This window comes from Macaca fascicularis, chromosome 1, assembly GCF_037993035.2.
Source record: "Macaca fascicularis isolate 582-1 chromosome 1, T2T-MFA8v1.1".
Lineage (NCBI taxonomy): Eukaryota > Metazoa > Chordata > Mammalia > Primates > Cercopithecidae > Macaca > Macaca fascicularis.
The window spans coordinates 109,367,225-109,394,510 of record NC_088375.1 but is presented as its reverse complement, the minus strand read 5'-3'; the positions used below and the strand labels follow the sequence as shown (position 1 = coordinate 109,394,510).

The following is a 27,286-nucleotide window of genomic DNA, read 5'->3' as shown; positions in this document are numbered from 1 at the left end:
AGCATTTCTCCTTTTTTTTTTTTTTTTTTTCCTCTCTCTCTCTTTTTAAACCAGGCAAGAATGAGTCTGCAGCAACCCTGTTGGTGCAAAATAAATAAATAAAGCAACCAGGGAGGGCTGCAGCAAGCACCACTACAGGCTGGCGAGTGACAGGGGAGGGATCCAGGAGGGAGGCTCTGGTGCCAGGGAGGGGTCATGCAATAGCAAGAGCAGCAGGCTCTAGAGGATCTCTCTGACATCCTGATTTCCCCACAGGGGAGCTCAGGCCAGACACCTTCCAGAGGATTGTCTTTTGGTCTCCCAGATGTGGAGCAATTCTGTGCAACCTCTAAATCTAAACGTTCCCTGTGGGTATCATTTATGGGAAGTTCTCAGTCTACAGCATCTCCTGTGGAGCTCAGTTTGAGGCTCCTATAGTGGGGGTTCCTGAGGATTCATTCACAGTCCTCACTGAGGGACTGCTCCACCTGGGAGAAACTGCATGGGTGGGGTGAGGGTGGGTTGGATCTGTATAATGCTGATGGATTGCTGAGCTGGAAATCTGAGTCTTGACCCAGGAATGAGACTGGAGAGCAGGCATGCAGGTAATCTAATTTAAGGATCTCCTCTACCCCCTGACACACACACCTCTTGCCTTTAAAATCATTTTATAAAGAATGGCACAAGTTGGGGTTTATGTTTACTCAGATGAACCTGTCCCCTTAGAGGACACAATCCACCCCCAACCCCCCAACCGCCCATCATTGCTGTTAATCCCTCAGGGGAGGGTTCACAGCTGTTTATGAAGCCAAGAGAGGTTCTGGGCAAGATCACAGCTGGGGAAACAGGCCCAGGCCCTACTCCCTGGTGTCCTCCATGTTGGAGTCAGCGGTGCCCAATGACAGGGTGATGCAATCGCATCTGCTTCCTTCTCCACAACAAGAGCAGGGCTAGCAGGCAGGCCAGCAAAGTCCTCCAAGGTCTGATCGTGCCTTCCGACTGGCCAGTGCCAGCCACCTCTGCTTCTCTTGGCGCTTCTAGTGGTAGAAGACAGCTGGAGCTGGGGTGGTGTTTGGATCACCCCAGGCCCAAGATCAGTGGACCGGAGCACCATGGAAATCTCTGGGGGGTCCCTCAGGATTGGGACTTTTCCCGAGGCCACTAGGCTCCTCCAAACTGTGGCCTCACGGATGAGAGAGATTGTGTCAGGTTCATGTGTCTCTGGAACTGCATGGCTGCTGTTGAGTCTATGTGTGTTTCCCCTGTGTATGGATATGTGACTCTAATCAGATTTGTGCCAGCCCCTAAAGTGTATTTTTAAAGTGCACATAAGAGGTTTGAGTTTTAACTCTATATCTGAGATGCTCTTGGCCTTCATTGTACCCTAGTCCCACACCCAAATCCCATAAAACAATTATCTCCAGCCTCTCATCCTCATCCCATCCATTTTTGGTTAGACCCCAGGAAAAGGGTAGGGTGCCCAAACACTTCCTTGTTGAGCTGGGAGGAAGGTAGAGGCAGAGAATGTAAAGCTCCAGATTCATTTTATACGGGTCCTTCTGGGCTCTCAATGCCAGTCTCTGAGCTTGATCCATCTCCCTCAGCCGAAGCCCAAAGGGAAATGCAATGAGGTATTTCAAAGGCTTATTCTTAGCTTCTGAGCTTCTGAATGAATTGCATTCTATTCATCCAGGGAGCCCTGGATGCCCCTGTTTTCTTGAGGATGGCTTGGTCCCCCAGAAGTCCTTATATCCCAGCTACCTCATGCCTTCCAGAAGCTGGGTGTGAAGGAATATGGGAAATGAGACAGGTCAAAGCTGAGGCTGGAGATGGCGTTCTGCCAGCCCCACCCTCTGGCGATTGTCCCACTGCCAGGCCAGCCTGCGGACAGAAAGCCAGTCGCAGCATCTGCTCACTCCCAAAGAGCTGGTGGGGACCACCCTCCAGGGTTCATGGGAAACGAAAAGGCCGAGGGTGGAACGGGGTCCAGGGAGGTGAGCCAGCAGGCCATAGGGAGAGGTAAGGAGTCCCTCTTCCAGGTCACTTGGACAGCCCCACAGGTGACTCGGTTTCAGTGCTGAAGAGCTCCTTGTAGAGTGGAGGGAAAGCGGCTTGGACCACGATGGGGTGGAGGTGCTGGAAGATCTGCAGCCTTTCCACGTGCTGGCTACACAGGCTCCGAAGCTTCCCCTTGGGTGGCAGCTGGATATGGGTTAATGGGGAAGGGAGGGTCAATACTTCAGCTCCCCTCAGAGCAAAGAAGTCTGCTCATTCTTCCTGGGCTAGGACCAACCCTCCTTGCCTTCCCCTTATGTACTTGGCACTTTGGTACCAGCCAAATCCCACTGGTAGAAGTACGAGTGTGTTCAGGACACTGGAGGGAAGCGAGAGTGGGTGGGGGACAGGTGAATGTTTTCTGGGTGAAGCCCTCAATTTGTGTTCCCGATACTTCTAGAATGAACCTTATCAAAGACTCTAATGTGCACTTCATGCTTTTATAAGAGTGACTGTCTGTGACTCTTGTTGTATGCGGTCACATGCCTCTGCCTTTGTGCATGTTGTTTCCCTCTTCCCGTTCCTAATTCTTACCCTCTAGTGTCACCTCTCCTAAGACTACTTCCCTAACTCCCCCCATCTGGATTAAGGTCCTTCTTTTGGGCTTTCCTCTGTGTAGCACTTACCACATTGCAGGAAAATGGTCCAATTTGTCTGCCTTCCCACCCTAGATTTCAGCTCCTTAGCTGGGGTCTCTCTTTCCCTGTCTCCTCTGTGCCTATCATAATGCTTAGCACATGGCAAATGCTTAATAACTCTTTGAACTAAACAGACTTTCTAAGCAGGCGCCTAACACTGCAAGTCAAACCAACGCTGCCAGCACTCAGCCAAAGGGAAGGTGAAAAAGGCGCAGAAATCAGTGAGCAGACGGAGGCAGGGAGACCTCACCGGAGCAAGGCTGAAAGAACAATTTATCTCTTGCAGTCTCCTCAATAACCAAGGGGCTTAAACATGTCTCTTGCCTGCCATTGCCTCCCTCCCCCTAGCTTAGTTTCCTTGGAAAGAGGGAGTCAGGGAAAAGCAGGCAGCAGGGTATGATCCCTTCATATAGAAAGATCCCTGAATTCTTTCTCTTCCTCCCCACTGCTTCATTCTGAGCTTTTTTGGGCTATGGCAATAGCTTCCTTTGTTCATTCAACAAATATTTGTTGAGAACCCATCTGAATCTGAGCTAGACACTGTGATGGCCTCTAGTGATATATCAGATATATCAGTCAATAAAGTATAATCTCTACCTTGATTAAATTTACATTCTGGTGAGGGGCCCAGAAAATAAATATGTAATGTGTCAGATAATAAGTTCTTTAAAGAAAACTAAAGCTTTTTATATGGGGTTACTGGTTAGGAAAAACCTCTCTCGAATGAAGAGATGGAGCAAACCCTTTGGAAAACTGGGGGAAGAACCTTCCAGGTGACTACAATAGCAGGTAGAAAAGCCCTGTGACCAGGTTTGATGTGTTCAAGGAATAGCAAGGAAGCAAGTGTGGCTGCAATGGGTGTTTGAAGGGACAGTGGAAGATCAGGTGAGAAAAGAAGGCAGGGATCATGTTATGAGCCACTTGACCATGACACAGACTCTAGATTTGATTCTCAGCATGACGGGCAGCTACAGGAGGGCTGAGAACAGGAGTCAAGGTCGGGCGTGGTGGTTCACACCTGTAATCCCAACACTTTGGGAGGCCAAGGTGGGCGGATCACCTGAGGTCAGAAGTTCGACACCAGCCTGGCCAACATGGTGAAATCCCGTCTCTACTAAAAATACAAAAATTAGCCAGGCATGGTGGCTCACCCCTGTAATCCCAGCTACTCAGGAGGTTGAGGCAGGAGAATCACTTGAACCAGGGAGGTGGAGGTTGCAGTGAGCCGAGATCACACCACTGCACTCCAGCCTGGGCGACAGAGCAATACTCTGCCTCAAAACAAACAAACAAACAAAACAAACAACAACAACAACAACAAAAAAGCAAGAAAAAAACCACAGGAGTGGGCATGATGAGACTGCATTTTTAAAAGGGCTACCGTGGGTGCTGAGTAGGTGTGGTGTGGTTGCTACAGGGCAGATGAGGGTGGAACAGGGGCCCAGTTAGGAGGCCTCTCTTAAAGTCCAAGTGAGAGCTGAGAGCTGGTAGGGGCCGGAGTGGTGGTAATAGTAGGGAAGGTGATGTATTTTGAAAGCAGATCCAACCAGATTTGCTTTCCAATTGCTCTCCCAGATTCCTGTCTCTCCTCCTTCAAATCCATCCTGTAGCAGATTAAAGTTCAAGTTCTTCAGAGCACAGACTGTGTAAGTCATTGCCGTATCCTTAACACCCAGCCCTGTGCCTGGCACATAGCAAAGGCCTGCTTGAATAATTACATAAATGGTTCCTTTATACTGGTTCCAAAGTAAATTGCCTAAATAACAGCTCTGATTGTGTCATTTTTCTAGCCTTTGGAGCTCCCTGTGGCCTAGAAATAAAGCTTTAACTCTTATATGCCATTGAAAGTCCTCTCTGACTTGCCCCTGACCTAATTTTCAGGCTCATCATCTGGTGCTCTTCTGCCCCATAGGTCTATCCCAGCTCCTGATTTTACGCTTTAGTCAGGATGTACCATGAGCTATTCTCGTATGCACTATTTTGCCTCCTTATTTTTGCTCCTGTTGTTCTTGGTCTTCATTGTACCCTAGTCCCACACCCAAATCCCATAAAGCAAATATCCCCAGCCTCTCATACTCATCCCATCCATTTTTTTGGTTAGACCCCAGGAAATGGGTGTATATATATATATGTATATAGATATGTGTATATATATGTGTGTGTATATATATATATTTTTTACTCCTATTGTTCCCTAAGCCTGGAATGCCTGCCCCACTCCCATGAATGCCTGTTAAAATTTTACGTCATTCATGGCCTAGTATAAATGTCACCTTCCCTGGGAGGTATTTATGACCCACTCCTTTTACCCCCAAATTATTTTTAATCCCTGTTTTATACTCTCATAACATTTTTCTGGTGTCTCTTATTATAGTTATACATAGGGGACACAGGGATAGAAAAAGCACAAAGGGCACTGGGATTCAATCTTCATTTAAGTCACTGAAGTCTCCTGATAGCTACAAGATTTTTTTTTTTGAGACAGAATTCGCTCTTTTTGCCCAGAATGGAATGCAATGGCACAATCTTGGCTCACTGCAACCTCTGCCTCTCGGTTTCAAGCGATTCTCCTGCCTCAGCCTCCCAAGTAGCTGAGACTACAGGCGCCTGCCACCACGCCTGGCTAAGTTTTTGTATTTTTAGTAGAGACGGAGTTTCACCATGTTGGTCAGGCTGGTCTCGATCTCCTGAACTCAGGTGATCCATCCGCCTCAGCCTCCCAAAGTGTTGGGATTACAGGCGTGAGCCACTGTGCCTGGCTGCTACACAGGGAGATTTGAACACCTGTCCTATTGACTGTGTTGCCATGAGGATGAGAAAGCATGTCAGCAAAAGCACCCTGTTAATTGCATTATTATTATATCACATACCACATTCTACTCTGTGTTAGAGTTAGTGATACACAGATCTCTTCTTCATACCAGATTAAAATCTTTTGGTGGGAGCAGCAACCGAATCTCTGTATCTTTCCACAGTGCCTTATACAAGCAGGTGCTGGGTAAGTGCTGGCTATATTAAACTGAATTGTTCCCTGGAGGTCCCTCCCAATTCCAGGCTCTCTAACTTTCCAGTCTTCATGCACATGGAAGTAGCTGTTCATTCCCTTAGTTCCCACTGCTGATGCAAGTTCTCTAACAGAGCGTGGTATTCCCGCACTTCCTCTTCTGTACCCACAGAACCCGGCCCTCGCAAACTCTGATGTCACAGAGCTGGCGATGGGCCTGGCCTCTTCTACTCCAGGGACTGCTCCTACCTTTGCCAGGATGCTTTGGCGATGAGTTTTGCAGAGATGATGATGAAAGGCCAGCTCCAGATTGTACTGCAGCTGTTCTACTTTCCTTTTCTCTTGGAGCCCTGGCCGGTCTGGAGGAGGGGGTGGGACCATAATGAGAACAAGAAAGAAGGTGGATGTTAACTCCCAACAAAAGGGTATATCTTTTTGGACATCTGTGCTGGATAGAGGTCTTCTCTGCTGAGTGTGTGCATGTATGTGCCTTGGTTTGATGATGGTAAGCTCTGGGACGCTGGGCTTGGCTAACTGTCTACAAGGAGAACTGGGAAGAGATGAAAGGTATGAGAACTTCTGATCTCCTGACTCCACGCTACCTTCTCCCTGGTCACCTGATATTCCACATAGCTCATTCAATGCTAGGCACTAAGATTCTGCCATAGGGGGAACAAGAGTTGGAAAAGAGCTCCCCGATGTGTGAAAAAGTCTCCTGATAGGAGGTGGCCTTCCTGAAGGTGCCCAGGCCTGCACCAGGGGGCTTGCAGCAATCTGTGGCTAACTTTTGCCCTGATTCTATAAAATACCCAGAAGTCATCTTTAAAGTTTTTATCTCTAGTTTGAGGGGCATATTTAGGTGTCCACTCACTGGCAGAGCCAGAAGACTGATAGTCTCGATCTGCAAACTCAGGTTAGCATCTTGACCCACTTCCCTAGGTTCTCGGAATACTTAGCATTCAGCTGGCTCAGCCCAGCTACTCCATGCCAGGGGAGTGGATAGGCTATCCAGAGTCTTCCCATTATAGGCATACAGCCTTAAAATTAGTTCACACAGAGCAGTGATTCTTAGTCTTGGTGGCCTGGGGGTGGCTGTTAAAATTCAGTGCACCCCTGATCAATTACAGATGGTCCCAGTCTTATGACGATTTGACTTACTATTTTTTAATTTTATGTTGGTGAGAAAGCCATTTGCATTCAGTAGAAACCATACTTTGAACACCCATGCAATCATTCTGCTGTTCACTTTTAGAACCATATTCAATAAATTATATGAGCTATTCAACACTTTATTTAAAAATAGGCTTTGTATTATATGCTTTTGCCTGACTGTAGGCTAATGTAAGCATTCTGAGCACGTTTAAGGTATGCCAGGCTAAGCTATGATGTTCAGTAGGTTAGGCGTGTTAAATGTAATTTCAGCTTACCATTTTTCAACTTATAGGTTTATCAGGACATAACCCCATCATAAGTAGCGAAGCACATGTACACTCGAATCTCTGGAAGTGGGACCCAGGCAGCAATAGTTTTTAAAGCTCCTCAGGTGATTCTGATGTGTGCTACAATGATGTCACTGCCATAGACTAACAATCAGATACTTTTCTATCAGGAAAGTGGCTCATTTCCTCTCAACCTCATTTCTCCCCACTTCCCACAACCCCACATTATGCTGCTCTTGTCCCTCTCCGAGAGTCCTCTGAATCTTTATTTTAACTCATTTTATATTATAGCAATACTGAGTAGGGCTCATTCTGCTATTTAAAAGTATTTCCCAGATTTAACCACATCTGAAGCTCTAGACTCTTCTTGAATATCTGCCATGCCCCTGCCACCTGAATGTCCTTCACCCAAGCCCAGCAACACTCACTGGCATTGATGAGAACAAGGGCTGTGTAGAGGGCAATCTCATCCTCGGAAAAGTGCAAGGCACTTAGGGAGTGGGAGAAGTCAAAGATGGAGCTGATGAGCTCGCTGCAGCCTGTTGGAGTGGAAATGAGAAAAGTGAGAGAGTGGCTGGAGCGATGGTGCCCGAGGACACTGCCCTTATGGTGTTTAGAGCAGAGCCCTGGAAAGAGGGTGCCCTGGGTCACGAAGCTTTGCCCGGGGTTGGCATCAGAATCTTCTCTCTCATTTCTCCCTGCCCCTCACCCAAGGCTCGGAACAGCTCCATGCCACCGTATTTGCCTTCGAAAAAGACCGTGTGGTTGTCAGCATTGTAGGCCCGGCACATCCTAACCAGCACCACTTCCATTGCTCCTGGGCAGTGGGGAGAGAAGATGCAGGGACAGTGTCAGGCAAAGCCAGGATCTGACTCTGTCCCCCTGATTTCCTTAAGCCACCTCCCTCCACTTGGCTCTGCCCCGTGCTGTGCTCTGTCCCCCTGCCCCCAGGCCTGCCCACCCATCCCTGAGCACCTGCTTTGAGGAGCACAATCTGGTCATTCTGGCAGAGCTCCATAAAGCCTGAGAGCCTCTTGGCGAACTCCACCACGTACTGAATGGCCTCGGTGAGGTGGTGGGCACAGCGTTCCCACATCTCCCACATGGACTACAGGGAGGGAGGAGGGTCCTGCTGTACGCTCTGTGTGGCCCCGTGATCGTCCTGAGCCCTGGAGCCCCACCTAATAAACTGCAAGGGGTAGGCTCTGAACTCCTATGTTCTCAACTAGCATTTTCAAAAACCTGGTCTTAGCACAAATGCACTCAGGGTGATTCCTGCCAGTGAGTCCCACACACTGAGCACCCACCGGCTGCTGACACCGAGTTAGCTGTTGTAAGAAAATCAAAAAAGTATGAGATACAGCTTTGCCCTCCAACAATGTACATCTCGTTGAGGTGAAAAGGACATACTGCTGCCCCTTCCCCCACAAAGGTTATGCCCAAGATCTCAGTAACCTAGAGAAGCAAATGTGAAGTGCCAAGCGAGTGTGTTTAGAGCAGGTGGTATCATGAGAGTGTGATCGAAAAGGCAGCATAGGCCGGGCGCGGTGGCTCAAGCCTGTAATCCCAGCACTTTGGGAGGCCGAGACGGGCGGATCACGAGGTCAGGAGATCGAGACCATCCTGGCTAACACGGTGAAACCCCGTCTCTACTAAAAATACAAAAAAACTAGCCGGGCGAGGTGGCGGGCGCCTGTGGTCCCAGCTACTCGGGAGGCTGAGGCAGGAGAATGGCGGGAACCTGGGAGGCGGAGCTTGCAGTGAGCTGAGGTCCGGCCACTGCACTCCAGCCCAGGCGACAGAGCAAGACTCCGTCTCAAAAAAAACAAAAAAAAACAAAAAAAAAAAAAAGAAAAGAAAAGGCAGCATAAACTTTGGAGCCTGATGAATCTGAATTTGACTTTGGTTCCACCACTTTGTGACCTTGAGGAAATCTATTAACCCCTCTAGGCTCAGTTTCAGTCTGTTAAAAATAGGAATAAATGCCACCCTCATAGGTTGGTTGTGGTAGGGGCTGAGCATAATTTACGTTAAGTGTTTAGCACAATGCCTGGCAGAGAAGGGGTGTTTAACAAATGGTAATCAGGGTTCTGATTATTGTTATTGTTGATGGAAGAGGAGGAAGGAGAGTGCACCAAGGTCTGCATGGTAGAGGAGGTAGGATGAAGGCCAGGTACAATTTTAATAGGCAAGGACTAAGGAAAAGCGCTCATCCATCTGCTGGGGTGTAAACAGATATACACATTCACAAATGTACTAGAGGGTGTGCACATGCTTGTTGGCCAGCCTGTGTCTGTGATGTGCCACCCTGCCCCAGTACCCAAGTGTGTGCAGGTAGCCATCTCTGAGCTCTCCCGGTGGGGGTGGGCTGCGTTCCCTTCCTGCAGTTCTCCTGGCCTCACCTTCCTCTGGTAGCCAGTCACTTCCTCCCGGGAGAAGATGTTGGAGCGCTGCCGCAGCAGGTCCTCCAGCCGCAGCTGGCACGTCTCCCGGTAGGACTTGCAGACGCTCTGCACGAGGTGCTCTGGAGTCGAAGAAGGAAGGCATGGCGTGATCTCAGCCAGCTCCTACCCCTACTCATGCAAGGGCACTTCTCAGCCTGGCCTACCCTGCTCCACCTCCTCCCTCTGCCCCTCCGGACCTCTCAATTCCCTCAGGCTCATGTTTGATTGATATAGGGTGCTGGTGGAAACCCCTCCCTCATTTCTACCACCCTCTCCCTTCCCCCTAGCCGCTCACCTATCTCCGTCAGGGAGGCATAGGGTGCCTCCGGTGTGCTGCGAAAACTGGGGCTGCCGTAGCTGTCTGGGCCCTGTCCCAGTTCCCCAAGCCCAGGATGCCTGTGTTCCTCAAAACGAAGTCCACATCGGTCAGGGGTCAGCTGGCTGCCTGTGCTATAGAAGCTCTCTCTGCCCTCAGCCTTGCCCCGCTCAGGGCTGTATTCAAGGTGGCATGAGGCCCCATTGAGCCCTGCCTTGGCCAAGTTGTTGGAATAGGAGGGCCCAGAGCCCGAGGCTCTCAGGAGGCCAGGGGGACAGGCAGAAGCCTCAGGCAGGTCAGGCGAGGAGCCCAGGGGCAGCTGCCCATCTGGGAGCCCCAATGTGTAGGTGAGGGTATCTGCTCCTTGAGCCCCTGCTGGGGGGGTCTTGACCACTGGTTCCTGTTGCTGCTGTTGCCGCTGCTGCAGCTGTTTCTGCACTTCTGCATGCAGGCTGTCCCTCTGCTTCTTGGACATGCGGCCGAACTTGACAGCTGAAAGAGGTCCAGGGACCAGGGGTTTATGAGGCAGGAGAACATGGCACAGGGCAGGGGCAGCAGGCATTTGGTCATTAAAGGATTAACTTGCTGCTCTCTGAATGACTGACTCCAGGCACAGTTTTTCTAGCCTTTAGGGAACTTATGCTCAAGACCCCGTCCACCTCTCACTCTTGTTTGCTTCTGGGGTCTGTCCAGCCTGCCATTTCGATCTGCTAAGCAAAATCTTCTAAGTTCTAAATCAGCTTTGAATCATGGCAAAATTCCAGCAATGAGTCTAGGCTGGGGATTCTGGCCTCCAGATATTGGGGCTGGGGGTGGTCGCGCAGAGGGCCTCAGGCTGTATTGGGGTCACCTCACCTTTCTGGGAGGGTCGGAGGAAGAGGAGAGCTGAGAACACAGGTCTCCCTGTGGTCAGGCCTGCAGGCTCCCTGGTGACCTAGATACTCACCACAGCCCAACCCGGGCTCCGCGGCTTGTTTCTGAACATCCTCTTCTGCTCTCTCTTTCCTGCCTTTTTACTCCCCCCGCCACCCCTCCCAGGTGTGGGGGCACAGCCCCTCGCCCCGCCTGCCCCTTTGCACCCCTGCGTGCTTCCTTTTGCTTTGTTATTTTGGGCACTGAAAAGTGCTGACGGGCTCCTTCTGGCTCCTCATCACCTCATGCCCCCCCAGCTCCACCCTGGGCTCCTTCTGTGGTGGGGGTGCGGAGGGGGACCGGTGAGGAGGTGGTGGGTGAGAAGGGTGGATAAGGCACCAGGAACACACCAGCCCTCCCCCATGACCACTCTCTGGTTGTTCTCAGGCCAATTCTGTTTCCATTCCTGGCCACAGTCCCGTGTCCAAGTATGGGAATGGGGAACTAGGAAGGGAGATAGAGCTAGAACTACAGCAATGGGGTAGCGGGGGAAGGTGCCAGAGCTGCATGGGAGCTGGGCCAGAGGGAAGCAGAGTGAGGAGAATTCGTTCCAAGTAAGAAGAGATGAAGAGGTATCGGACCTTGGAAAGAGGTGGTTTGTTCTAGCAAAGCCTAAAGTTGGGGACTCCAAAGAACTTTGATGGGGTGACCATCCATCCCGTCAGGGGAGGAGACAAAGGGTTGTAAGGGGGAGGAACGGAGAGCAGACCAGAGGATGGGCAGTCTTGCAGGTTAAGCCTTGTCTAGCTCAGCAGGCCAGGCTGCCCCTCCGGAGACACCAGGAAAACCCCAGGGGACTGTCGACTTGGCCTCACCATCTCGGGACATGCCCAGCGCCAGGCATTTCTGTAGGCGGCAGTGCTGGCATCGGTTTCGGCTGGTGCGGTCGATGGGGCAGTTCTGCTGACGGGTGCAGGAGTAGGCTGCGTTACAGCGCTGGCTTCGGCGGAAGAAGCCCTGGGGAAAGCAGGTGGAGGGCAAGACTGCTTATCCTGGCCAGCCCCAGCTCACTCACAAACGCCTCCAGCCCACAAGCTCTGGCAGCTTTTCTACATTCCGCGACCTGTCAGTTTTCTGTCGCCTCCATCTATTTGTGTAATTGCAATTTATCCTGCAGTCATTTCCCTAGTTTAAGACAGGGCCCTGCCAGTGTTGAGGGTTCTCCAGGGAGGCACTACTCAGGTATTTTCCTGGCTGCCCAGGAGATCATCCCTGGAGTCAGAACAAAGACCACTAAGCCCCTTGTTTATCTCTAAGGAGACGCTGTGTGTGTGTGTGTGTGTGTGAGAGAGAGTGTGCACACGCACACATGCATGCATACACACGCCTACGACTCACCTTGCACCCCTCACAGGTGATAACCCCGTAGTGGATCCCAGACGACTTGTCCCCACAGATTTTGCAAGGGATCACTTCAATTTGTGCTGGAAGAGAGAAAGAGAAGTAGGTCAGCCCAGGAGCCTTTTCTGCATTCAACCACTATGTACCTGGGCTGCAGATACAGGTACCTGGTGCTTCCCCCACTTCTCCAACCAGCTACAGCTTGCTGTTTCCCTCTTGCAAAATGGAAGGGGAAGTGAAATGCCAAATGCTTCTCAGCAAAGGATGTGAGGAAGCTGTGTTTGTTTCACAGAGGAGGGGAGTGTTGAGGGGCGGCCGGGAGTTGTATCAGTGCTACGGAGGCAGAGAAAGCAGCTGCAGAGGGGCCACCTGCTCAGCCCTTCGAGTTGAAAAGCTCCAGTTGCCTCCCTCCCTCCTTGGGACATAGGACTGCTCACTGCCTCACAACACCTGCTTCCCGCCCAAGGGGCTTCCTCTGTGCCTCCCTCCCCCACTGGGGCTCAGCTCCCATGGGCAGAGTGTAGGGTATGGCAGGAAGATGTGGTACACCCGGGGTGGGGGATAGGCAGAGATGCCAGCTCTTCCCAGCCAGTCAGTGAAGGCTCAGGGAGGGGCTATACAGAGAAGGGATGAGGGGGTGGCAGGGAGGAGCCCAGGAAACTGGCTCTCAACATCCCACCTCTGCTGGATGCCTGAGAGCCCAAGGAAAGAATTAGCCAGGGCTCTTAGGCTCTTGGCCCCAGAGCAGCGAGAGGGTGGCTTTGTGTACATCCGTGTGTCTGAGTGTGAACACTTATGTTTGTACAAGGGCATCCGTACCCATTTGTGTGAACATGAATCATCAGTGTTAAAACTGGCTGAGACTAGACACCATCTCATTCAACCTCTTCATTTACCAGTGAAGGACTAGGCCAGATAAGGCAAGGCAGTTGGACCAGGGTCATAGGCTAGTTTGCCTGAGAGCTGGGTCTATATCCCAGTTCCCCCGAACTTTCCATTATGCTGCTCTGTGTACCTGTCTTTTGGAGTACACATATCAGTGGGTATGTTTGAAGGCGTGCTTATGTGTGTGCATATGCATGAAAAGTACGTGTCATTTGTGAGCCTACGAAATATCTGGTTACTCCTGCGTCCACACGTGCATGTTTGTATGTTAGCATCTGCTCATGGGGCACTAGGACCCCAGGTTCTCTCTCCCACTGAACTCACTGTAACCTGTACCTGCTTCCCTTCCCCAGTCGCTGCTGGCCCTAGGCTCATCTCTGCTTTGCCCTGTCCCTGTCAATGTCCACGGCTCTCTGCTGAGCTTCAAGGAGGCCTTCTCCCAGCTCTTCCTTGAAAGGTAGTTGGGCAAAGCTTGGGATCCCTGGTTACTGTAGGGTTTTTTTTTTTTTTTTTTTTTTTTAACATTTCCCGGAGCATACGTGTCTCTTTTCCACCATCACTGACCTGCTGCCTCCCCTCTGAGTGGAGAGCCCTGGGGCAGGGCAGGCCAGAAAAGTGAAGAGAAGGGCCAAAGCCCCTTTTAATCTATGACATGTCTCCCACCAAAGGGGCAAAAGAAGTGGCAGCCTCTCTGGAGGGCGAATGCACATTGCTGTGAGCTCACCTCCAGTCCCTGGCCTGGACGCTGGTCACAGGTAGGGCCTGTTGATGTGAAGTGGGCAGGGAGACCACGGCTTGCCCGCCATTCCCCAAAATATTATTTCCATCATTCTTAAACCATCATCCCTCAGGCCAGCCTTGAAGTGAGTTAGAGGCAGTAGCTGCCCCTGACGGGGACAGGGCATATGGGTATCCGAAATCCCTTCGTTAGCACTTGATTCCTCCCTCAACCCCCAGCCACATGTGCCTGCCCGGTAGCAAGCTTCCAGTGCTCATGCTGTGAGCTGTGGTCCCCCCAGGACCAGGCGGTAAGTGAGCTTTCCAGATTCTTTCCGGTAAATTAAGAGCAGATTTTAATGCATGGAGGGGAAGAGAGAATAAAAGGGCACTGGTGTCTGGAACGGGGGCAGAAAATGTGGGGGCACTCGTACTTCCAGTCACTTAGATTCTCCTTCTCGACCTGTGTTTTCTTGTCAGCAAGATCAGGATAAAAATATTATTGCCTGTCCATGGGGTGATTGTAGGTAACAGAGAGTAATGAAATGACATCACCCATGGAAAGCACTGTGTATTCAAGTTACTCCTGAGCAGAGTGAGGCCGAGAAGCCCAGTGGGCCTGGTAAGGCTGGGAGGAGCACTCGGGCCCTGTGGACTCTGTTCTTGCCCAACACCTCCCCCTTCAACACTGCGGCATCTCTCTCTTCAGTGGCCTAAGACCAGAGATGGGAGAAACCAACGTAGGCCACCCAAAAAAGTAAGCGGGAGGGAGATTAGGCCAAGCCACAGTGGGAACTCGGGCTCTGGCCCAGCAGTCAACCACAGGCCTCCCTGCCTCTTCCCTTCTCCAAGACCCACATCCGTGTGCGTGTGTGTGCTGACCACATGGGTGACCCCACACACATCTCCCTGCCCCATGCTTGACCCACTGCTGCTCCTGGCCCTAGGAACCTCACAACAGTGTCACCAAGACCCTGACCTTCTCAGGAAGATGCGGCCAGTCAAGGACCCCGTTCACAAATACCCATGTTTGCGGGACACCAAAGCCTTGGACTCCAGTCACCCGGTCAGCCCATCCTCCATCCTCCCAGTCCAAGACAGAAGTACCCAGTGAGACAGGCACACAGGGCCAAAGACTCTGAGCTGGAATGTCAGACCCCCCACCCTCACTGAGCTAGAGAGACCAAGAGGTTTGGGACCAGGAAAAACAGAGACATAGACTTAGGGATGGAGAGATGGCCGCGGAAACACTGAAACACAGAAAATTCACACTTGTATCCTGGCCTTTGCCCAACCCATAGCCCCCTCAGCACTTCAAGCCCTCTAGTCCTGCTACCCCCTCCTTCCCCTGCCACCTGCACTCCCTTCAATGCCATCTACCCAAACCTCAGAAAGAAAGTACCAGTGCTGTGTACATAAATGTGTGTGTTACTTGTAGAGAAGGGGTGGGGGAGAACGGGAAGGGGGCTGGTAGACTTGGGGGTTGGTGAGAGGAGCTGAAAACACCTCTGATGATAACTCACCTTCAAAAGCTACCCCTGGGAGACACGTCCCTGAAGCAGCAGGTGGTGGGAACTCAGATTGGGGAGAAGGAGCTGAGTAATCACAGGATTACTCAAACTGTTGCCCAGGAGCCAGGTCTGCCAGGAACTTACCATCTAAGGGCCTGCCAGTGCCAGGAACTAGAGCCAAGCAAAGGTCAGGAACCTCGAGCCAGCCCCTGCACCACTGCTCCCATGGCAGCCCTAACTCTACCCTCGTCTGCTGTCTTGGAAAGATCTTTACATCTCACCTGCAGCTCTCTCACTGTAGCTCTCTCCTGAGAGAGAGCTTTCTCCAAAAGAAGACTCCAATTCCACACGCTTCCAAAAGGAGAGACAAATGCCCAAATGCACACGCCAGCTCCTTAAGTCATCTAATGACTGACATCTAATGACTATGGCTTTTTGCATCTCAAACAAGATTACCTGGGTATCTGAGGTGGGGCTCAAGATTCTGCACTTTGGTCAGCTCTTAGTTGGTGCCTAAGCTTGCTGGTCTTCAGCCTATACTTTTAGTAGCAAGAACTTAGTCCCTATTCCTGCCTTTTTGCCAGGCTGCTCCTTCCAGGAAGTGGGGCCAGGGTTGGCGATCTTTTCCTGAGCTCATTCTTGTATTTTTTCTGCCATCCAGTGTGACCTCTACAACTTCATTGTGAGACAATACTAGAAAAAGAACCTGAATCTCCTCTGGATTGCTTTAGAGACTAAAGTATCCCCAGGAGCATCCTAGTAGCTCCTCCTATGAGGGGAAATACGGTAGAGGCAAAGTCCTCCATCCTCCTCTAATCGAGCCTCTCACAGCTGCGAGATTCAGTGATAGTGCTCTTTGAGTACTTCCAGAGCCTGGCCCTGTGCCAGCTTAGGAAGCCAACCCTAGGCCCCGTCCAGGTGCCCTATGCCACAGAGAGGAAGTGGTAGGAGCAGGGGAGGGGCTGCAACCCAGGGGGATCTCTCCCCTCAAACCCCAGAACCACCACTCCCCAACCATCATGGTACAGAATGGGTTCACACAGAGGAACCCCGCATCTCCTCCTGGTGCCTCATCAGTCTAGAGCTGGGCCTTTTCCTCTCCTCTTTCTCTCTCCCTTTTCTCCAGTGGATACTGATTAAGGAGAAAGGATAATGATAGACATAAGCATTGGCTGAATTCTTACTCTGTGCCAGGCTTTACATGCATTTTCATTTAATGATCACAACAACCCTGTGAAGTAGGCCCTGCTAGTATCATCCTCATCTTACAGACGAGAAAACTGAGGCCTAGAAAGAGTAAGCAGCTTGACTAAGGTCACACAGCCAGAAGTGGCAGATCTGGCATTTGAACCTAGATCTCTGTAATCCTGGAGCCAGTGCCCTCAAGCCTTAAGCTACATACCCTACGAGGATAAGACGCCCAAATGCACACTGGAGACCTGGGTAGAGGACATGGTTATTGGCTGTAGGGGAAAAAGTGTGAGGTGAGTGTGGTGGTCTAGGAACAGAATTCACAGAGGAAACCCACAGAACTAAAGCCAGGACTCCTGTTTGTATAAAGATCCCAAGAGATATTATTCCCTCTGTCCCAACTCATCCTCTGAGGTCCCAGCCTCCTCCTGCCCTTACCCCTTTCTCTAAGGCCAAGTGGGATGACTTATATATCTCAACAGGGTTCTGGGGGACTCCTCGGGAACACCACAGCCCCTTTAGCGTATAGACTAGGTTTCCATACATCTTGGTATGCCTCTCTTTGCAGAATGAATGAACGAGTGAGAAAGAGGAATACATCTCTTTCCTTAGCTTAGGCTCCTCCTCTCCCCACAGCCAGAACTCTCTGTCTCAATCCCCACTGAGACCACAGCTCTGGGCAGGGGTCCCTTGCACACCCCAACCTGTCACCAGCCTCCCTCCTTTCTCAGCTCTCAGTTCCCCCAGCTTCTGCAAAGCTGGAAACCAAGGTGGTGGGTGCCACCACAGGGGAGCAGGAGTGGGAGGGCTGGATGGGGGCCGGGGAAGAAGTGGTTCTACCTGGTGAACACTACCCCAGCCCAGGCCAGGGCCCTCCCCGCAGCTCCTGGTGAGAATTTTCTGCTGAAACACCCAGATCCTAGGGCTGAGAAAATAGTGAAGCTAAAACTCAGGTGGGCGAGGGAGAGTCTGGGGTTTTGAAAAGCCATGAATGACAGCCAGCCAGCCACCCGAAACCCCCCCTCCTGGTGCCTCCGCCACCCCCGCAGTCTGGGACTGGAGAAAGGCGAGTGAAAACAACCAGTGAATGGGGGAGGGGATGAATCACCAGGAGGAAGCTCTGGCGAGTGGGAGCCCAGACGTTACCATCGGCGCCTTCCCTGCCTCCAGGGCCGTCTGTCCCCTTTCCCAGAGCACCTTTGCTGCCCAGGAGTGTAGTGGACCCAGAAAGACCTTGGCTCTGACCCTGAGGCCCTGCCTTGTCACTGTCCCTCCTCCAAAATAGACATCTCCATCCTTTCTGAGCCTCAGAGCCCCAGGGAAGGGGCTGCACTGCAGCAGCAGGCGTGAAGGTGAGACCTCAGAAAGGACTAGCCATATAAGAACTGGAGCAAGGGCCTTGGGCTGCCTGCCTGGGAGAGCCCTTAGCCCTTAGAAAGTCCTGTTACTTGTTAGTTTGAGTCAGCAGCACCGAGGCAGGGGATGGGGAGGAGTTCCTGGTAGGGACCACATATTTTCATTTTGCTGGGACAAGCTGAGTCTTTTCAGAGTCTAGTGCCTTGGGCTCGGGGGTTTGGTATTTCTGTTAGGAATGGGAAGATGGGGAAAGAGAAGGGTGCTGGAGTGATGCAAGGAAGGAAGAAGCCCTTCACAGAGTCCTCAGATGACCCTGGGCTCTCAGGGTGATATCTGTGTACCCTGGAGACTTGGAGTTCTTCCTGGCCCACTGTTCCTCATGATCATGACCAAACCTAAGAAAGACCAGTTCACAGTGATCTCGCACCCCTCGGCCTCCCACCTCCCCATCCGGGCCAAATGCCAGGGCCTAAGTGCCTATTGGTGCCACACTGGCCATGCCCTTAGGGGAAGATGTCTGGGCTACCCTCCCTCTGGCTGGCTGGGAGTCTCTTTGGTGTACAGACACATTCTCTCCACTTGACAGCAGCAGGTCGGATGGCAGGGCACTGGTGCCATCCTTGTCAGAGCCACCCTACTTCCCCCTTACCACTTTCCTAGACCCTGTGTCTCCCTGTCTTCCCTTTACTGCCAGTTATCTTTTCTCTCCGCCTCTCCCTGTGTCTATGTGCCTTGTGATCTTCTGCACTTCAGCTCTGTTTCTGGGCTTCACACCTTCATGTTTTTTTGTTTGTTTAAGAGACAGGGTCTCACTCTGTCACCCAAGCTAGGGTGCAGTGACATTGATCATAGCTCACTGCAGCCTTGAACTTCTGGGCTCAAACCATCCTCCTGCCTCAGTCTCCTGAATAGCTGGGACTACAGGTACACACCACCATGCCCACCTAATTAAAAAAATTTTTTTCGTAGGGACAGGGGCTGACTTTGTTGTCCAGGCTGGTCTCAAACTCCTGGCCTCAAGCCTCAGCCTCCCGAAGTGGGATTACAGGCATGAGCCACTGCGCCCAGCCGCACTTCCATATGTTTGGCTCTACTGGTGTTTCTCCATCCACACCTCCAGCTGGACACTACTCTCTCCTCAGGTGTTCCAGAAACCTGCCCTTTGAGTTGGGCCTCTGCATCTCTCCTTATTTCTTGATCTGTTTCTGTTCCTTTTGCCAGGCCCTTGGTCTCTGGGTGTGTCACAGTCCCAAACCTCACTTGCTTTGACTCTCGCCATCGGTGGTTGGAGGGGCTGGTGGTGGCTGGCATTCATTGGGGTCAGTTAACTTGGGGCTATGAGATACCCGTAAATGTCAAAGTGAGAAGGACCAGTGGCACTGACCCCCTCGTCGGAGGAGGCCCTCTCTCCTACCTCCCAGCCTGGGTAGGGCTGTGTGTGTGTGGTGGGGGTAGGTATAATGAAGAGCTGGCCAAGTGTCTCCCTCAGCCCCTGCTGGGGACTCCTGCTCTGCTGCTGGGCTGGAAGCACACCTGGTCATTTCATCCCAGGGTTGATTTGCTCATTAGGGGCCCTCTCTGGGAAGACCAGTTTGCCAGCGTTTGCTGCTAATAGAGAGAAGCTAGAAGGGAAACTGAAGTTCCAAGGGGCTCTTTCCTCTGTGTGGAAGCTGTTGGCTCTTCTCCCCAGCCTTCCTTATCCACTCCAGCTCCTATGCCTGCACTGTGGCCTCAGTCCCCACCACAGAAGTGGAACTCTTTTCTTTTTTTTGAGACGGAGTCTCGCTCTGTCCCCGGGCTGGAGTGCAGTGGCCGGATCTCAGCTCACTGCAAGCTCCGCCTCCCGGGTTTACGCCATTCTCCTGCCTCAGCCTCCCGAGTAGCTGGGACTACAGGCGCCCGCCACGTCGCCTGGCTAGCTTTTTGTATTTTTTAGTAGAGACGGGGTTTCACCCTGTTAGCCAGGATGGTCTCGATCTCCTGACCTAGTGATCCGCCCGTCTCGGCCTCCCAAAGTGCTGGGATTACAGGCTTGAGCCACCGTGCCCGGCCTGGAACTCTTTTCTTTCCTTGGTTTCCCTTCCTTCTAACTTCTGGGAGAGCTGAGTCTCCTTCATCACCCTTGGGGATGCCTGTCTCAGGGCACTGGGCTCTCTCTTGGCCCTGGGCCTTTGGAACTGCGAGACTCTCCATAGTTGGTTTTGTTGTTTTATCTTAAAATTTAGCTCCCTTGTTTTGCGGATGGTAGACCAGGGCCCAGGGACTTGGCTTGTCGAAGTCTATATGGCCAGCCAGTGACAGGTGGCACAAGCGCCTGGTCTTACACTGTCAGTCCAGGGGTCTTTCCAGGACTCAATTCGGCCTCCCTTCTGTGGCTTGTGGGAAGACCCCAGGTTGAAGCTGGGGCTGCCTCAGGCCTCAGCCATAGGGGCATGGGGCTTCCCTTTTCCTCCTTCACCTTGGCTTCCCTTCACAACGAGTACAGGGGACTTCCTGAGGTTGCCCACCCTTGCTCTGCTGGAAGGCACAGAACCCCAGACATCTATCTGCCCACCAACTGTTGGCCCAGGGCTCCAAGCCAGGAAAAGGGTGAGGCTGAGGTCTTTCCAATCCCATCTCCACTGCCTTGCTTCCCCCGTCAAATGGGTGGAACTCCAGGACTGACCCTGGAGAACCGCGTGCACACACACACACACACACACACACACAAAGGCATGTGCCAGGGTGCACCCTGACTGGATTCTACCTAGTCCTCATGTCCCTGGATTGGGCAGAAAGCCTGATGGCTTTAAGGCCTGGATGCAGGGTTTCTGAGCCCTGCTGCCTGCCGACCTCAGTTGACTCTTGCCGTCCTGTTGCTTCAGAGCACAGCAACGGCTCTGGCCTCCTTTTCCTCACAAGCAGGCTGGAGGCACAGAGGGAAACACTGTAACAGGAGCCAGGAGAGTGCGTTCAGGGCCCCTAGTAATTACCAGCCTCCATCAGATACCAGCTGTGTAACCTTGGGCGAACTATGCAGCCTCCTTGGCTCTCAGTCTTTTTGTAAAATGGGGGGCCTGGATACCTCAGATACTCTTGGAGGTTCTTTTTGGAACTCAGGAAATCCTCAACAGTCCTCTTACCATCGCTGCTGTCAGGGAGCCGCCTGGCCAGCAGGACTCCCCAGCTACTCCACCCATCTCCCAACAGATCTTGACCTTGACCAGGACGTACCCTGCCAGGGAGGAGCACTCAGGTTTGCTCGCACTGCTCCCAAGACATCCTCCTTTCCAGAGGGGTGACGACGGGGTCCAGGCTCCCCCGCCCCCAGGTGGCCCCATTCACTTACTTCTCATGACTGAGCCTTGGCTCTGCCGGCCTTGGCTCCCTGTCCTTCTCAGCAGGGGGTGGTCCAAGAGTGGGGTGCAGCTGGCAGCAGAGGTGGGGCGAGGCCCTCTCAGCAGTGCCGCAGCCTGAAGCTCTGCACCTAACTCTCCCCCAGTGCTTCTGGGCTGGGGGGTTTAAGCTCCGCACCACACAGGTGGCCAAGTGACAACCCCCCACCCCACCCCCAAGGGGTGCAGTGAGTAGGATGACAGGCGCCCCACGTGGCCAATCTGGGCCTGGGGCAGGGTGTGAGGGGAGGGGCAGCCAATCGTAGGGGGCGTTGGAAAATTCCAAAACCACATGCGACAGCCACACGCGGTAAAAGCTGTTTCCACCCGCCAGGGTAGTTCTGGTTGGGGAGCCGGAATGGAGCTCACACGAGCCTGAGGCCAGGTTTCTACTCCTCCTCCCCCTGAGGACCTTCCGAGCCTGACCCTCTTTGCCAGGTGACTTCAGGGACAGGGATGTTTTCAGAGGTAAGTCACAGGATGTCTGCCTGGGGTGGTGGCATGTGCCACCTGACACCCTGTGGACTGCCAACTGCCATGCCCAGTGTGGTGCAGCCTGGGGGGCTGTCCTACCACCCCCATGCCCACGCTCCTCCCTGCAGATACCACGTCTATCTTGTGCTAGGGAATACGTGGAAACGATAGAAGCAGTGATAATCACCAGGCAAATACCCACAATCCGCAGAAGGAAATCAGAAATTTCCTTAGGAGCCAAACTGCTGAAATTGGAGTGTAGATAATGATCATCATCACCATCATCATGCTCATAATCATAATAGTGCTTACTATTATGTATCAGAAATGGTTCTCAATGTTTTATGTGGATTATCTAATCCTCACAAAATACTTTATGTGGGCTGGGGGTGGTGGTTTACGCCTGTAATCCCAGCACTTTGGGAGGCTGAGGCAGGTGGATAACCTGAGGTCAGGAGTTTGAGACCAGCCTGGCCAACATGGTGAAACCCCATCTCTACTAAAAATACAAAACTTAGCCAGGCGTGGTGGTGAGCGCCTTTGGTCCCAGGTCCTCAGGAGGCTGAGGCAGGAGAATCGCTTGAACCCGGGAGGCGGAGGTTGCAGTGAGCTGAGATAATGCCACTGCACTACAGCCTGGGCAACTGAGTGAGACTCTGTCTCAAAAAGAAAAAATAAAAAAAACTTTATGAAGTAGCTACCATTATCCTCACTTCGAGGAGGAAAGTGAGATACACAGAGGTTAAGTAACCTGTCCAAGGTTACACAGCTAGTTAGTGGCAGAGTCAGGATTCAAGCCCAGGCGGGTTGGCTTCGGATCCCACTTGAAGGATGGGAGGGTTTCTCTGGTTCAAGTCTGCTTTTGAGGGTGTCTCAGTCTGGGAGGTCCCTTGGCATGTGAGTCTCTCTGGAGTGTTTTTTGGCCTGGGGGAGGGAGATCCTTCTCAGAGGCCAAACAATTCCAGAGGCCTTCTCAGCCTCTTATGTGCTCTGTGTTGTACGCTGGCTTTGAGAGTCCCTCTTCAGGGCCCCTCAGTATTCAGGCTCCCTCTTGGTCTGGGGAGTTCCCCCAGGTTCCCCACCTTGGACCCCCATCTTGGGGTTGTCTCAATTCAGGAGCCAATTTTCAGAGTCTCGGCCTGGGGGAGGCCTTAATGTCTCCTGGATTCTGTGGGGCAAACTCCTGAGGGGTATCTAATCTTGCTGGGACTCTAGACCCTCTCATCCAGGCACAGGCCCTTCCTTGCCTTCCCGGGCCTTCCTGGGGCTTCAGGAGCTGGGCTGTGGAGTGGGGGGAGAGGCTGTCAGCCTGGATCCTTAGGACTCTTGGGGTGGGGACATGAGGCCCGGTGGGTTGGGAAAGGGATAAGGAGGTATGGTCCTGGCTGAGGTTTCTGAGGTCAGGGGTTAAAGGAAGGAATAGGGGTTGACCTCTCCCAGTTCCTACTGCTCCGAAAGTCCCCCTACTCCCCCCACCCACATATGGTCCGTGACCCACCTCCCCCAGCTCACCCGCGTCACTCCCTGACCCGCTTTCCTCCTGGGGCCCTGCTCAGCATTTCCGTGGGGCCCTGTGGCTAGGGGCAGGCGAAACACTGATCAGGATTATGCTGAGCAAAGCAACCCCCACCCAGGAGGAGGTAGCATCCTGGATGGCCCCCAGCCCTGGGCTGCCCAGCTCAGGGAGGAGGGCAATGCTTTGCTCTCTGACATGTCTCTACTCGTCTCATGGACAGCCATGGAGAAATGGTGTGGCTACTCCTACCCTGGAGGGATTCTCGTCGATTCAGGGACCTATGCTTACAGAAGGGCATGCGTGGCCCTAATGGGCATAGCTTTGGGACTATGTGCATTCTCTGGGGGACTAGCCTTTACCACAAACTAGGAGAGGAGAGCTGATGTGCTGAGTGGTTCCTAGAGAGGATGCTCATTCACTAGCACCCACTGGGAAGTCCTCTCTGAGCTCTAGTGCCCTTCCTACCTGCTGTAGTCTGGCTTTCAGGGCCCCAGGACACAGAGTGCCCCTGTCCATTCTGTTTCCTACAGAGATAAAACTCTCCTGCTCTCTAGTCCTGCACAGGCTGGCTTCAGGCTTGTTCACACCTCAGAATGTGTTAACCACAGAGATGAACACCAAACCTGGCTCAGCACCACAAAGCCTGGTGCAGGCTGGGCAAGGTGGCTCAGGCCTGTAATCTCAGCACTTTGGGAGGCCAAGGGGGGTGGATCACAAGGTCAGGAGTTTGAGACCAGCCTGACCAACATGGTGAAACCCCGTCTCCACTAAAAATACAAAAATTAGCCAGGCGTGGTGGCGGGTGCCTGTGGTCCCAGCTACTCGAGAGGCTGAGGCAGGAGAATCGCTTGAACCTGGGAGGTGGAGGTTGCAGTGAGCCGAGATTGTGCCATTGCACTCCAGCCCAGGTGACAGCGTGAGACTCCGTCTCAAACAAACAAACAAACCAACCAACCAACAAACAAACAACAACAACAAAAAGCCTGGTGCAGGCTCCCTTCCTCCCATGGCAGCAGCGCTGAGTTCCTGAGGCCACCTCGCCTCTGCACACTCCCCCACCTCCATCTCCTTCCTTCCCCGGCCTGGCAGTCCGCCCCCACCCCCTCCCATCTCCCTGTCTCTGTCCAGCATCTGTCCTCGCCGTTTTTCACAAGGCGGTTCCCTTTTCCTTTGTTCTTTCCTGGTTTCTTCACAGTGTTTCCTTTCATGCTTAGGCTTCTTCCTCATCTCCTCCCATTGCCCTGATCTGTGGTTTCCTCGCACCTCTCCTTGCTTTCCTGTTGCCTGCCATTTCTTCCTGACTCCTCCACCTCTGTCCAACCTCAGTCCCCCACCAGATTACTTCCTGAATTCTTCTCCATCTCATTGTGCCCCAGCCATTTTCTTGCCCTGGACCACCTACTCACAGGTGTGGGTCTTCTTTGCAGCCAGCAGCTCTGTAAAGACAAGAGAGGGGGTTGACGTCAAAGGTTGAAGACCATGAGGAGTTGAGACACTTCCCCCACTCCTACGATCCCACTGCCGCACTCCTTCCCTCAGAGCCTGGCGTCTGAAGGGCAGACAGGCCAACCCCTGCAGTGCCCCTATCTCCTCCTCCGCTCTTGGGCCACGCTGGCCCTCTTCCAGGTACCCAGAACTGTCAGGCTCCTCACTGCCTCTGGGGCTCCCCCAGGCTACTCCTTTGCCTAGAATGCCTGTCCCTCCTGTACCCCTTAATCTAGCCAACTTCTCTTTCTCCCTCAGGTCTCTGATTATGTCTCTTCCTTGGAGAAGTCACACACACCCCCTTCCCTGCCCTCGTGCTGACACACTTAGCTCCTTGCATTTTATTTCCTGGCACTCACCATGTCACCTGTCACCTAACTGCTGTAATTGTGTCGTTGTCTACGAAATGGGTCTTCCCTGCCAAATTGTAAAGCCCTGTGAATGCAGGGACCGTGTCAGTCTTATTCACCTTGTAATTTCCAGAGCCCTCCATAGTACCTGGTTCACTGGAGGTGCACAAGAAATATCCTACAGCCACAGCTAAATTTCTGTGGGACTGAAGTCTCTTGGTTGCTTATCTATGCCTGAAAACACCAGGGCTTAGAGATGCGAGGGTTGGGAGAAGGTGGAGAGGATGTTTGGAGGAAGAGGAAGGGAGAGCTGCAAACACAGACCCCTCTCTGGCTTCCACGGGCCAGGCTTCCCTGGCCTACCAGCCTGAAAAGGAAGGCATCCCGTTTCTGCTGCTGCTGCGTGGCCGGGTCTGGGTGGAGATTAGGCAGTCGGGAGCATGAGTGGGTTGATGGGGGTCACAGAGATGCGTGGACCTCCAGGAGGAGCAGCCATTGAGGGGAGGGCCTTCGCTGGAGCATGATTGCGGGGGTCACCCATTCATGCAGTTAGCATCTATGAAACACCTAGCCAGGGAGCCCCTGGAAAGAGGATTCCCCTGCCAGACCTTGGTCCATTTCCTACATCCACATAGCAGCTCATCACAGAGCACAGGGCCAGTCTTTTGTCTCAGAAAGCCCTTCAACCATGCCCTACACCCCCTATAGCTTCCCTAACCTCTGACTCTGTTCTGTTATTTTTTTCCTTCTGCTGTTCAGTCTCGACACCTGGCTCACACACACATACACACACATACACACACACACACACACACACACACACACACACACACACACACACAATGCCCTTCTGCCCAGGAGATGCTCCCCACTGGCAGGCCGTGCTCACTGGGCTGTGTGGAGGCCAGTGGCCTGATGGCCTGGGCTCTGGGCTCTGCTGGGGTGAGGGAGGAGAAAAGACTGCCCCAAGGTGGCGAGGCCCCACCCAGCCCCATCCACCTCCCCTTGCTCCTGCCTGGCCCCACCCAGCTTCCTCCCTGACGTGGCACCGGCTCCTGGCCTCTAGCCTTACACCTCACAGCAGTCGCGTGGTGGGGGTGCTCCCCTTGCTCACTCAGGCAGCCAGTTCTTCCTCCACCAGGTGGCCCTGGAGCTTGGTGGCTCTGGCCCTCAAACTTTCCTCCTCCATGCTCACAGGTGACCAAGCCCGTGGCCCTGGGATCCTGCTCTGAGGGGGTTCCTGACTTGGACCATGGGTGGGTCCAAGGACGGCCTGACATTCTGTCCCTGCCTGCTGATGGCCCAGTGCCCCACATTCTCTGCAGAGATGAAATCCCACACCCCTGGGTGAGTGGGAGGAAAGGGCCAGCAGGCTATGTGGTCGTGGGCAGCTGACAGGGTGTGGTTCCCCCTGCCACACTCCCCAAGTCTGTCACTCCTTAAAGGACAGGTTTCTCCACTGGTGAATGAACAGAAAGTGGAGCAGCCAGCCTTCCAGCCACTGCTGCCTGGGGTCCTGGCCAGATCAAGGAGGCAGTGTCTCCGTGCCTCCTGGGGCAGGCCAACACCTGGGAGGGCCTGTCCACATTCTGACCCCTTGCTAGGTCTAGATCTGGCTCCCCTGACTTGGCTCTTCCCTTCCCATCTACCCTCCAACCTGTTCCTTCCTTCTCCTGCTTCTCCCTTTCTTTCCTGTTTCTCTCCTTTTCCGATTTCTTCTCCTCTGTCATCTTCCCAGCCCCTCCTCCAGTTTCTCCTTTGGTTTCAGCCTCCTGCACTGCCCCCCAACCCAGGCCTTCCTCCTCTGCACTCTTGTCCCTCCCTCCCCTCCTCACTTCTTGCCCATTCTCTTCCCATTTCTCCTCTCCTCTGAACCTCCGGCAGTCTCTTCCACCTGCAGGCAGGGCCATGGGCCTCTTACCCTGTGAGGCTCGGTGCTGTCTCTGTGGCGCCCTGTCCATGGGGCAGCTCCCTTGGTGCCGTCCTGGCTGCCCTGGCTGCCCAGGAGGGCAGGGAGCAGGGCCCAGGGGAAGGAGGAGGGCGGGGGGTGGAGGGCGGGAGCACCTGGCCCTCCAGCAGGCAGGGAAAAGGAGTGGCTGGCAGAGTGTCCTGGCACCAGGAGGGGACATGAGGAGAGACCAGTGGACCAGCGCATGGAACCTTGAGAAACAGGACAGGAGAAAGGAAGGGAAGTAGCATTTATTGATCACTTACTGTGTGCTGGGTCATTTGCAGGGTCCTTTATGTAAATCCATGCTTTTACTTTGTGTAAATATTCACAACACCCACCACAGGGAAA

General features: G+C 52.9%; 1 protein-coding gene across 4 annotated transcripts; it reads right to left on the bottom strand.

The window, feature by feature from the left end:
- Window positions 1-630: 630 nt before the first annotated feature.
- RORC (RAR related orphan receptor C) lies at window positions 631-26,982 on the bottom strand. 4 transcript variants are annotated; one of them, XR_012414688.1, is made up of 11 exons: window positions 26,909-26,982; window positions 24,559-24,588; window positions 12,126-12,211; window positions 11,603-11,744; window positions 9,855-10,367; window positions 9,518-9,639; window positions 8,091-8,304; window positions 7,825-7,932; window positions 7,544-7,654; window positions 5,926-6,035; window positions 631-2,181 (listed from the first exon to the last, which is right to left on the bottom strand). XR_012414688.1 is itself a non-coding variant. In XM_005541849.5 (11 exons), the coding sequence occupies exons 1-11, from the start codon at window positions 26,946-26,948 to the stop codon at window positions 2,020-2,022; spliced, it is 1,557 nt and encodes a 518-aa protein (XP_005541906.1). In that variant the 5' UTR covers window positions 26,949-26,982; the 3' UTR covers window positions 631-2,019. The 4 variants fall into 4 exon arrangements, 2 of the variants coding, with proteins under 2 accessions (XP_005541906.1, XP_005541907.1); XM_005541849.5 differs by having other exon boundaries at window positions 8,091-8,223; XR_012414684.1 differs by lacking the exon at window positions 8,091-8,304.
- Between the last annotated feature and the right edge of the window lie 304 nt (window positions 26,983-27,286).